Source organism: Helicoverpa zea, chromosome 12 (genome assembly GCF_022581195.2).
Source record: "Helicoverpa zea isolate HzStark_Cry1AcR chromosome 12, ilHelZeax1.1, whole genome shotgun sequence".
NCBI lineage: Eukaryota > Metazoa > Arthropoda > Insecta > Lepidoptera > Noctuidae > Helicoverpa > Helicoverpa zea.
Genome location: NC_061463.1, coordinates 4,748,138 through 4,761,534, shown reverse-complemented (window position 1 = coordinate 4,761,534; position 13,397 = coordinate 4,748,138). Strand labels below are relative to the sequence as shown.

The following is a 13,397-nucleotide window of genomic DNA, read 5'->3' as shown; positions in this document are numbered from 1 at the left end:
TCTTTTTCAAAGATTTTTCTGCATATTAGATAATTTGTCATTGTTTTTTATTATTATTTATTGATCAAAAAGGTACATTTTAATTTTTATAAGGTACATAATGTCCAAGAAAACAAGACACATAGTTTGCCTGTTGGATCAAAAATGTTTCTTCTAATACGGAGAAAGAATGTATTGATTGCGAAATCTTAATCGAAATAACTTAGATAATTACCTAAACAATGTTTTTTTTTAAGGTTTACTTTGGTGTAAGTACCTATACTAAGAATCAAACCAATCAAACAGACACCATATCTCAAAAATCTACAAAACTAACCCGGAAAAATATTAAAAATAAGTCGTGCCCGTTTTACGAAGGCATTCAACCGAAATAAAAGCGTTCGCGCGTGCGAAAGTCACCCGGGGTAGCTGAACGTACGGTAGGTACTAGCCTTATGTACGCTGAATTAATCTTTGAGAGGATTTCCAAAGGAACTTTTCAGTCCAGGTTTTTAAAGTAGTGAGAGATTTTGATGGCAGTACCGTTGCAATATTTATTTAAAAGAATTTCGCGTCGATTTTTCAGTTAACTATTTATTTTGCGTCGACTTTTACATTGGTGTTTCTTGGTGTAAATTTTATTTTGGTAGGTAATTTTGGGCTTGTTACAGAATTATTTATCGACATACGTTATTTACCAGAATAAATTGTAATAAATATGGTATGATTTTAATAACATATTAGATAATAATTGCAAGTTAAGTTTGGCCAAAATAATAATATTCGGTGTTTCCTCAAACTTTTCGAAACTAACTTTCATATGCGAGCTATCAAATGTGTTCACACTGGGTATTTTACCAATTACCAATTGTACAAACAAGAAGTTACGACATTGTACAAACTTTGGAACACTGCACTAGTTATTTTTGGACTAAACTGGAATAACTGTTGGACTACGAATAACTTTGATTTGCATTTAGTTTTGATTTCAGGAATAAATTATTGCTGGATGTTGATGGTCTTCAATAATAAAATTGAAAAAAAACTTGGACCACAAAGGGAAGGCACGATTGTATTTAAAAGCACGTTATATACGTTATGCGATATCATTATTAATAAATACATCAGCAGCGGTTTCGTCTGCCTTCCCTTGGAAAAGCGCTATTTAAAACTGTTGGATTTTTCAAACGGACTTAGTAGTTACTGAGGCTAGCATGTTCAACCAATCAAACAAACAAACTCTTTAGCTGATTATATTAAGTATAGATTGAAGGCATAAAATTGCTTCTAACTTTACTTCATTTACAAAAAAAGTACGACTTTCAATAGTAAGAGTTTCTCCCAAAACTTCATCTCAAGTGCCACTAAAAGTTTCGTCCAAAATATTTCCGCGGTAATTTGCAAATCCGCTTGCATACTATAACGTTAAGTAGTAACTTATGAAACTTGTACGTTGCCAGCGACATCTGTAAACTTAACTGCTACATTTGATATGCAAACGTGGCCTCGCATCGGCAAACTTTGTCACAAACTTTAGGTACCTGAGTGAGTAAGGGCTGCTTCTTTTAAGTTTTTGTGTAGAAATCTTTTTCGGGCTTGTACGGCGACTGTGCTCAACTGTGAAGGGCAGTGGAAGCAAATGAGAGCAAACTGCTCATGAGGGTGAGCGAGCTCTTTCGATCCGCTTTACCGCCTGTCACTGTGGTGCGTACGGGGTCTTAAGAAAACGGCCATTTTCCTGCCCAATATATTATTCTCAGCTGCATAAGATGTAATTAATATTGTTTGTTTTATGTGAGTCGTGAACTCTTTATTAATAGAAAGAAGCATAAAGTATTTCTTTATTAAGCATACATTTTTAAAATGTGTAAAACATTTGTGTCAGTGGACAAGTTATCTGTGACAACCCTGTCGAGACATTAGCTCGGAGGATTATGGCCAAGACGAAGTTTAAGAAAAACAAAAAGTTATACAACAATTTCCAAAGTTTTATCTAAAATAACCGCATGCACTTGCATAGCTTGTGGTACTCAGAAATTTAATTATAACTTTTGGGAAGTTAATCTTTTATAAGATAAATATTTGCTATGGAAATTATAATTCGTATGTAGGTAAGTATATTATATACTTAACTTAACAAATTATTTTCACAGGTATATACCATACTTTTCTGTACTAAATATAGAAAAATGATGTACCAATTTATGATCCTCAAACAACTCTATAATACACCATACAGTTGAAGCTAAAAACAAATATAAACAAAAGTAAGGAAAAATCTAACCACTGAAACAACATTTATTTGGTTCGTTTCCTTAAAATTAAGACAAACAACCACGCATGATTTGTGTTGAAAAATATGTAATCCCATCGTGCACGATAGGGATTTCAAATATTCAGGGGTACAGCGGAGTTGGTACTTTGGACAAAATACCGACAGCTTAAATGAACAACTCAGTAATCTTGTTCATCCAACTAGGATTTCTATGTAGGATTATAAAATTTACCGTAAGCTGTGAAATGAAAACAACTGCCACATTCGTCAAACTGAAAAAAAAAACAATAAAGTTCTCTTTGAAGAAAAATATCAAGAGATTTTCCAACTATAATATTTCAGACCCCAGTAGAAACAACTCTTAGGCATCATCTATTGCATAATGCTCACCTTTTTATGACAAGATTTTTTGGATTTAAGAAAAAACTATCAAAATAAGATAAAAAACAAAATAAACATATGACCAGAACCCAAAGTATGAGGTATCAACGCCAACCTTCTAAACCTTATTGTCCGAACTAAATAACAGTGTGTCACAAACATTGTTAAGCCAAACCATAGCGACAAAATGTTGTTTATCTGCGTTCAGTAGAAGCTGTTTTGTGCATGAGATAAAAAGGATATACATAAGCTTGCTCCTTAAAATTACTCTTATTTTTGGTAGGCTCGATTATTAGTTCTTACGATTCGTATTATCCCTGGTAATAATTAAGACGGGAATGTAATTCATGAATTGATAGCTTGAGGAATCCATTTGCGTGTGAATAACTGAGTAGGTATTTACTCATTAGAGTAATAAATAACTACTATCTAGCCTTTTAAAGCACACAATGATAAATTCATTCAATTCTTTTGAACAAGTTTGTGGCCACAGCACAGTAGAAAAGTTCCATTTTAAATCGACGGTACAAAACGAATATTTGCAATTCACAGATTCATGATGTCTCGTTAACTCATTCAGTAGTTTATCCTCATAATTATTTAGAGCTTTCATTGAAGCCAAGACAAATTGTCTCTCACCGTCTTTTGTCACACAAATAGCGTTTTTAGAATTGCAATTCTATTGTTTATCAAAACGCCTTTATCTTTATAATTGAAGTAGTTTTGTATCGTCTCCTTCATTTAATATTTCTTGATGAAAAGCTTTTGCCGTAATCTCAGTTCGGAATTAGTATCATTAACGTTATAATGTTTAAGTTTATGAATAATTGCTGTTTGTAGTAAGTTTGGGATTGTAATGATCTTTGAACTATTCTGTCTTAGATTAATTTGTCTTGCTGTGACTTTTGTGTGACTCTTCAATCTTAGATGTCTTGTGCCTTAGGGACTTAACCTGTAATATTTATAAGGCAGATTTTTTTCTAAACGTTGATTTGATATTTCCTACTTTTAAGATTGTTTAATCCATAAACAAGTTGCTGCATTGAGATTAGGATACTGTCTAACTCGGTGTCTTCAACTTAATAGAAAAGTTTGCAAGCATCGCCACTGGGGGAATCTTTGTACCCAACTGTTGCAAAGTGAGGGTTGTTTCAAACGGGTTTTTAAACGCATTAAAACTTTTCATTGGATGCAAAGTGCCAGTATTATTTTTGAACAAAAAGTTAAGTGCCGATTAAAGATGGCGTAAATACGATCGGTCGATACGTTGTCAGTACGGAAATAACATCTTATAGTGTAAGTAATAATATCAGAGCTTTTTGTAATTAATTATTTAAAAATAGAACGGTACTTACGTGAAAAGCGCCTCTTATCAACGGTCCAGCTTGTCCAACATACAGAGTCGAAGCAGAATCGAAGACCAACTCCAGCGGGTTCCTCTTCACCACCACAGTATCAAACTCATGACAATTCAGGAACAGCGTGACATTATCAGTTGTAACCCTCAAAGCAAATCTGCTCCATTTCTTAGCAAACGAAGGTACGACGAATGACGCAATGGTCTGAGATAACGCGTAGATATTAGCGTCAGTGTATAGCAGCGAAATATTTGTTAGTCCGGGGCCCGAAGGAATTAATTGCACTCCCAATTGTACTACCGTTTCTAAAGGGTTTACAACTGAGAATAGGAATCCGCCATCTTTGTTCGCCGGCCTGACGGTGGCTGTTATTGAGAACTCGGCGTATAGTTTCTCTGGCATGAACAGGCGGTAGGGGGATTTTATATCCGATCCCGGCATGAGGCCGTAGGCAGGGAACCCATCGAGGCCTTCGTCGAAGTATTGTGTTTTCGGATTGCTGAACGGAACTCCGATTGCGTGCAGGAGGTCGTATTCGGGAATATCTGGAAGATAAATACAAATCGAATTTGGTATCGGTTTTGATTGACTAACGAAGTTGTTTGAATAAAAAAACAAAAGAATTTCTCTAAAGTGCAATCTGGCAGCAATTAAAATTATAGAAATATGATCTGAACTGAATAAAAAATACGAGTCCAAAAATAATGTCTGCAACAGAAAACTGCTCAAAATTAGAACTCAATAATTATACAAGAGCTCCAATTCTTCTCACAATAAAAAATCTTCTTCTAAATAAGAGCCTTTTCTAAGTACTATTTAATTCAGTTGGAAGGCAGTGGAAAATGCAACTTGGTAAGAGTCGGTCTGAGTGGTATTAGTGGTGTTGGTCTATAAACGTTATTCTAGCTACATTTAAAAAGTCTACAGTAAACGTCCTGAATAAGAAACTAGGTACTTGGAATTAAAATTGCATTAGTAAGCGGCAAGAAAAAAACATTAATGTGGGGTATTTTGGGACTTGTCCATATAGGGGAAATAATTTGTTGACGGGTAGTGTTATTTGTAGTTAGAATGTGGAATGGAAAATAGCAGGATTTATGAAATCCTCGACAGGTTTATTTTGGATGGCAACGGTACAGCCTTTTCAAATTGCAACCATGACTTTTTAAGTTGCTTGTTAATTGCAAAATTGATTTACTTCAAAACTAAAATCGTTCTTATTTTAAGCAAGGAAATAAGTCATTTACGTCCTTATATTGGATACAGGAAATTAAACTTTAGTGCTTTGACATAATGCTTTTAATAAATTCCGATTAATAGTGCGTGAAATATGGCGTTTCAGTTTTCATATTTATGTCAGGACTTCTAGCTAGCGCCACCACATAAACACAGAAATTGCCAATAAACGCGATATTTTCTAACAGATCAGTTTTAAGAATAAATTCCGCATATACCCCAGTATATTTTGAAACAACAAACTTTAAAATGCCTTCGCTTGCGAGGGGAATAATGAAGCCCTTACGAACGTGAACCTAAATAATTCAGATGTTTCTACAAACGTTGCTGTAGTGTTCTTCATGCATGCGAAATATTTTCCGGAATTTTCAAGTCTACTTCACAGAACTGAGAACAACAAAATGTTTGTATACACTTGTCGGAAGACATAGCTGGAATACTTTGGCTGACTTTATGGATAACGTAATAAGTAACCGCTGCTCTTGTGGGTATGTCTTAGGTTTAAGCGCGGCTAGTGAAGCTGGCTTAGCTACCCATATACATGGTCTTTACTGGCCGTTGGATGCCGTTGTTATCTTTTCGGCTTTTGTGCAGACATTTCTTGGAGGCTTAAGGTTATTCTTTCGCGGTATGAAAGCGGCCCATGTGTCACATTTATAAGCATGAGGAGCTGTTTATTAATTGTCTAGTCTACTCGTATAGTCTATAACACCCACTTATGTATATAAGATAGGCAACCAATTGAACCATTTATTAAATACTACATGTGCAATGCAAACTAAAATATCTTCTCATCTTTTCGCTATGCCTACAATAACATAACCTTTGTCGCTCGTGATCAATATCAAGCTTATTACACAAAACTCCCGCTATTTCTCATAACATAACAATAAAAAGACAAATGCCAAACGCGAAGAATTTAAAACACAAGAGTCCGGCGCAAACTGCACGATTAATGAGCCACAAATGCATGCTATGCACGTAACTTGTATACATAGGTCCATATATTTGCATGCCTTTAGCGTTTCCTGCGGCTCCTGTACTATATTTTCCCCAGGGAATCTTGTTATGTGCACTTGGTATATTGGCCAGTATGGTTCCAACAGTGTCTTTGGTAATATTGGTATCTACCGAGGTTAGTTGTAAACACATTGAATAAATTAATGCTGTGACATTGGAGTCTGATTCTTGTGTTTGGTTTGTCAGTGACGGGAATCAGGTACTGATGGTAGCTGGTATGACATTAATCGATTTGATGACTGCGCTACCATGAGCAATTAATGCTGTAAGAAAGAAACAAACTGTTAGGGTGATAAGTTAACTATCACATAACTGTAGAAGCATTACTTAAAGTCTGATAAAATGCACATTTGTCTTCTTTGCATGGGGTTTTAACGTTGATGTCGTATAGCCACATTAAACTTAATCTCCGTATTAAACGTTTATGTCATTCTCGTTTTCCAAAGCAGGATGCTTATAAAAACACCCTAACCTAACTACGCAACTATTTCGTTTCAAAACAAAATAATACTTTCTTTTACGAAATACTACTCGTATCTTTTAATTCCGTCTCACTTTAACGTCGACCTTCAGAAGAAAGACATTTATTCTCAGGTAAGGTCAAACGTAAGAAGCTTTGCACTAGCACCGCGTCAAATAGAATGCTTCCAATTTCTCCTATGTTAGAAGATAGCTTCCAATACGTACATTTTTAGGGTTCCGTACCCAAAGTGTAAAACGGGACCCTATTGTTTTCACTCCTCTGTCCGTCCGTCCGTCCGTCTGTCACTAGACTGTATCTCATGGACCGTGATAGTTAGAGAGTTGAAATTTTCACAGATGATGTATTTCTGTTGCCGCTATGAACAATGCTACAAATGAAAACTAGAATACAATAAATATTTTGGGGGGCTCACATACAACAAACGTAATTCTTTTGCTCATTTTCTAATTAATGGTACGGAACCCTTCTTATGCGATTCCGACTCCCACTTGGCCGGTTTTTTTTATTTAATTTCCTGAACAACTCGCGAGTCAATATGTGATAGTCAGCTTTGAAGCTTCTTTGTGAAAATACTTACGATTTCTATTTCAGATAACGTTCCTTGATGAAATAACGTAAGAATTTTCTCTATTTTGGCTCGATACGAAGCAATTTTGACGCTGTTATATAACCTTGACCTGATTGTTAGAGTTTACCAATAGGGGAGGAAGATATGACCACAAAGTTTATGTTTTCTTTTTTGTCTTCGAAAGAAACTTTGTGGTCGTATTTTGTTACAAGACTAATGCATTCTTTACAAGTTCAATTATTGCTTTAAATCAGATTTCCGAAATTCTTAATGAAAAAGCTCATCAACGGCAAAGCACTGCTATCATCGATAGTTTTTAATTTCCAAAAATGTTCCACATTTCTAGCAAACGTCGACATTTACGTTTTTGCTTATCATCGCATTTCCGATTATCGATACCAATTTTTAGTATCCGCTGTAGGTCCAATTACACGAACTAACAGCACTAACCTGCCTAGAAATATAAAATCTAAACGATTTCCTAGTAATTACCTTTTCGCATCCAATTAACAGAAATCTCTATACAAATAAAACCGTCAGCAATTGGCGAGGCAGTCCTAAAGCTGTGTTCACACATCCCTTAACTGCCGCGCAGTGTACACTAAAACATAAAATTAAATACTGTATTCCGTGGAGCGAACTTTTCATACAGATTGTTTGCAGCTCTGAGACAATTAACGCCCCACGGTTTTCCTCGCTTTGTAAATGGCGTAGTTAAAACGATTGCGGTTCGTGGAATAGGGATGAGCGTTTCAAACGACGCAATGTAGGTTTATCATCGGCGTGTTATTGTGGAGCTTGGCTGTATTTTGTGTCACTGTTTATGTTTTCGAAGACTGATTTGTTACTTCTAGTTTTATTTTTGATTATTAAAATTAAATATGCTATACTCTGTTTATGTAACGATAGCAAGAACAGGACCTTAAATCATTTTTCTTAATTGTGTCACAGTGAATTTCACTGGTTTAATATTTGCTTGGCTTTGGTTGAGTTTCATAGTTTTGGAAGCCACCTGATCACGGAATCCTTAGGAACATGTTATCGATGCATTTATGATTTGTACCGTTTTAACACTATTGGAATAGAAGAGGGCACTTTAATCTCTTCTATAATCCTACTGAAGTGTACAAATATTAATAGGCATATACCTATTAGTAACATGATTATACTTCGGCCGTTCAGAGAATGCGTTCCTGACACCTATCAGTTAGTCACGACTAGTGATGGGCACAACATAACACTGAGTTCGTTACCGTTCCTTCAAAATGAACCGCCGCATTATTTTAAGATTATTTTCGTTTTAAATTGGCGGAATCATTTGTTTTATATTTTAGTTATTTAAGTGGAAACCAAAAAAAGGTAATATTCATATAATAAAATTGTTTTATTTATTCTTTGTTACAAGTACATTGAATTGAATGTGCGAACAGAATATTAATCAGACTCCGATTTGCTTGAGGAGGTGGTGTCTTCATCATCATCTTCGCCTACATGTATAATTATATTATTATCAATAACAGAATCAATCCTTATATCTCGGTCTAACAAAAGCCGGGTAATCAAATAAAAACAGATCGAAAACACTTGAAAAACGTGGTCTATGCGCACGAAACGACAACGGACGACTGTTTTAGCGTCACAAAATGGCGGCCCATAACGCCATTTGGGGTTACCATTTTTAATATAAGTATAAAAATGCGGTTTGGTCATAGTTTTATTTTTATTTTTCATAAAAGTTATAATTAAGTCTTATAGTCCATTATTTTCCAATTCTTAAAAAGAAAATCAAAACGTATTATTTTATATTATAACTGTATAAGAACAGATTACGATACTTGCCTGTTATTTTTAGCACAGCACTACAAAATATAAACCGCTGACATAACCTTGTAATAGCGCAGTATAGATTTAGAAAAATATTGTTTACCAAGTTATTTGACACTCAGTTTGGCACAAAATTATAACATTCATTGATTATTGATATAATAATGTTGTTTTAATGCTCCTCAATTGTTAAAACGGTAAACAACCAGCAAAAATATTTTTATCGTAACTGCAACGCCATTGCAAAGTTACGTCGTCAGTTCAATCGCGACGTGTCAGGAACGCATTCTCTGAATGGCCGAACTATAGTTAACATAAAACCACCGAAAAATTTTAACTCAAAGCTTATGTCGCAATCAAAGTAAGACTCACAACGTATATTAGCTTAAGTCAGCTTTATCTAACTTCTGATTCAGAAACGACATTTACAATCGTAATGAATAATAAACGATCTAATAAACTTGTTAATTCATGTTACGAGGTATTTACTGGCACGTTATCGCCTTTTATGATTTATGAACGAATTAGCCGCTTTGAATAAAGTGCCTATTAGATATTTATGAGATTTTTAGCGATCCGTTGATTTGAGTTATTGTTTTTTTTTTTAATGTTTTGGAAATGGGTGCAATCTGATGAACTGTTAATGTGAATATTTGTTTGGTTATAATTATAACAAATTGAATGTTAATACGTATTTTTTATCGATTGCTGGAAACTGCATGCATATCAGTTTATGAATTTTAAGGTTCGTCACGAAATACGTAGGTAGATTGCAGGATTTAGGATAAAATATCTTATTTATAAAATGTAGTATAGCACTGTGATGGTTATGTTACTACAACAAAAGTTCATCATCTCTATAAACTAAGCATAAATAAAAACAAAATAAAATAATTACCAAAGAGAATTTGTTTACCAGTCTGGAATTTGGAGCCGAATAGTCCATCGTTACCGGAGCACGTTGAGGATAGCAGCAAGATCAGGAACCAGTGATATCTGTAAAGAAAGTATGTTGTTATAATACATTGAATATATAATAATATAATTTTTGATGGCTGTAATAATTTCTACACCTTTGTTTAAAATTTGTTAGAAGTAGAAGCGGAGGCTATATTGCCGCTTTCTATGTGCCTCAATGACTAGGTAAAACTGATGGCACTTTTCAAAAATAGAATTCGATGCAACTGTTCGTAACAATGTTTTTTTAAAGTAACATCACAAAAAAACTTTTCATCCACACAAAGGGAAAACTGTATTATATTTTTCGTTTCACAAAGCTTATATTTGCAATCGTCACCATTCATTTCAATACGTGCCCAATTTTCTATTCAGGCAATATTCACGCTCCATAAATAAACCTGTCAGAATTCGCCATTTTATTTTTTTTGGCGGTCGTTTTCAACACAAATCCGATCATTAGCTAACATAAACGGCTGAATCACAAACAGAGTGTTTGTACACTTTGATTTATCCAATGGTTCGATAAGCAATTCGTCAAAAGGACCAATTGGTCCTTTCGCCCGTGGAAACAAACTTGGACGATTTAAGAGGCGTCGAATTTCCAATTAGATCCATTTAGACGTACATTGGGAATGAGAAGAAAAAGTGTGTATTTGCAATTCAGATCGTGTTTGAAACCGTTCGGCTGAAGAGAGCTTAATTGATACGAATATTGGCGCCGCTGTCGAATGTAGTTTACGTTTTTGAAATTTATTGCTATCGTTATTTTTGTCTGCGTAAACTTTAGACGATGTTTTTGCGACAAAGTCAAAGTGATTTGAGCAAACAAACCTATTCACGTGCAAACTGCTGAAGACTGTTTAAAATGCTTAATAGATCGAGACCGGAATAGAACAAAAGTATTTATTTATTCTTGTATCTAAGCTTCTGTATCAAGTCATATTTACCTGCTTGTATTTCATAAACCATATATTTTGACCGTTTCACATAACTGTTTCCTTCTCCCACGAAACGTTGTTTGCGTTTCTACATCAAATAAATTAATATAAACATTTCAACACGAAATTCTACGTTTATTTCTAAATTTCTACTCAAGAAGTACCTCTACATTTAATAGTCGCAATATTAATAATAAATAGTTATGTACAACTTATTGCTTAAGGAGCCTCACCTTCTCTTAGGTTGGTCTTATAACTTGCGTAGGAAGTATCTTTCATACAAGTACCCAATCATCATAACTCATGAGTACTAAGCACAAGTCTATAATGATAATAGATTTTCAATCAAAGCTCGCAAAATTTCGCAACGAACAATATTATAAGACGAAGATTTGCATTTCAATTACACGATTGTAAACTTTAACCTATCATTAATTTTATAATCAATACTTATCAAGTCGTGAGTGCAAGACGTTTTGAATACTCAGACGTGAATTAGGTAATACCTGTTCTCACATTAAAGTTATTTAACTCTTACATGTTTCTAGGTACCTAACACTTAGTCTCTTTATAACAGTGCTGTCTTCCTACTTAATAGGCATAATTTGTGCCCAAATATTTAGTGAAATATAGTCTATACTCTAAGTATATCTACGCACATTATTGGGGTATTACCTGACGTGATCCACATTAATGGCAGTCCGTCTCTAAACTATTTTTATAAATAGTAACATCAAGAGGAGTTACTTTATTTGAACATATTGATACTCTTGCTGTTAGGTTTTATCTAGGTTACAATTCCAATTTCCATGTAATAAGCTTACATTGGTCAATCCTTCGTAAGCCAATTACAACTGGAACTTTTATGATGTCAATCTGCCTTCGATTCAATGGTCAGTTAGTCAGATTTACAACCTTCTATGAATAAAGAAGTCTAAATACGGTAAATGGAATTGTGCAATTGATTGGTACGGACGAATTAGTTTGTGAATAATATTATGCTAATTTACTTATGGTGAGTTTTACCATTTAACTATAACGATAACCGAACGATTTTCAGTTGTCAAATCGCTTGTTGACCAATCAATAGGTAAGCTGTGATTTCACGGCTGGTTATGATTTGATATAAAGTTAAAGGGTGCAATCCCCTTTTGATTAAAATTCTTCACTAGAAATAACGTTTTGTTTTAGATTTATTATGATTTAGTTACAGGTATAGTAGTTAGGGTGTTATTATTTGCTTGTTTTAGTCAAAAGGTTTGCTTTTTAAAATATTTCGGAACAAGAACTTAATTTAACAGTTAGAATAATTTTAAGCATTCACATGGGAATTATGTCATCAATTGCTTCTGAATAGCGCCACGATGGTAAGATTCACGACTTGATTATTTATAATCTACTGAGTACCGAAAGTATGTCAAATGCAAGCACATTGGTCATTTTAATTGCGTGTAGTCGTTACAAAGAACACACGGATTTATAGAAGTCAAAGGGCATATTTAGGTTACAGGTCACATTTACTAACCTATTGTTTATGAATTTATGATATAAATAAAATTATTAAATATAAAAGGGAAAATGCGCGTTGGTACATGAAAATAGCCTACTTTTTGTCAAGACAATTTTCATCTTTGCGGTAAGATTCCTATTTCTGGCTTACGCATCTTATTATTAAAGCAAAATGTGGGCGGTATCACATACAAGAGCTAAAAATAAAAACGCCCGTAAACAATAAGCGTGAGGAAACACCCTAGCAAACTCGTTTCTCAAAATTTCATACCTATCTAATGAAACTGAGTTTCCACTGAAGCTCAACTTGTTCTCAAAGCGTTTAACACAGCGTTTCAATGCTCATATTAAAGCTAAAACAAAAGAAAGAGAGGATTTTAGTCTAAAGTTTCAAACAGGACTTCTATTGAGACTCAACTATGCGTTTATTCTAATAAACGGGAGTCGGTCCCTTGATTCGAAGCTCCGCGCTTTCTAATAAAGTCTAAATTTTATTCGTCGCACAAGCTGCATCGTTCGCTTGGAATTTAATACGTTGGCAAAAGATTTTCGTTGAAATTGAACTCCTAAAATGTACGTTTTCCTTTTGTTTAAAGGTCTTCCTCATTATTCACACCTTTATTAATTCACTGTATACTATTTTAGTTATTCTAAGTAGGTACTCCTAGGACGTATTTGAAAGCAGCCATTGAATTGATAAAAGTAATTCTTCTACGTTGTTTTGATCAATCTCTCTTAAGGCAATCTTTAAACGAGTTCAAAAACTAATACTGCCTTACAAGTCCTTTGTAGTTCTTCGTTCGACGACGTGAAACAAATTGTTATTCCTATCAAAGAATGTTTAATTACTCCTTTATCCTTAGAC

General features: G+C 34.3%; 1 protein-coding gene across 1 annotated transcript in view; it reads right to left on the bottom strand.

The window, feature by feature from the left end:
- Positions 1-13,397, bottom strand: part of LOC124635013 (collagen alpha-1(XVIII) chain-like) — a 158,273-nt gene that overhangs the window by 49,051 nt on the left and 95,825 nt on the right. The window contains exons 3-4 of the mRNA XM_047170748.1: positions 10,042-10,121; positions 3,991-4,538 (exon numbers count right to left, since the gene is read on the bottom strand). Of these exons, the coding sequence (XP_047026704.1) occupies positions 3,991-4,538; positions 10,042-10,121 (628 nt within the window). The remainder of the gene's footprint in view (positions 1-3,990; positions 4,539-10,041; positions 10,122-13,397) is intronic.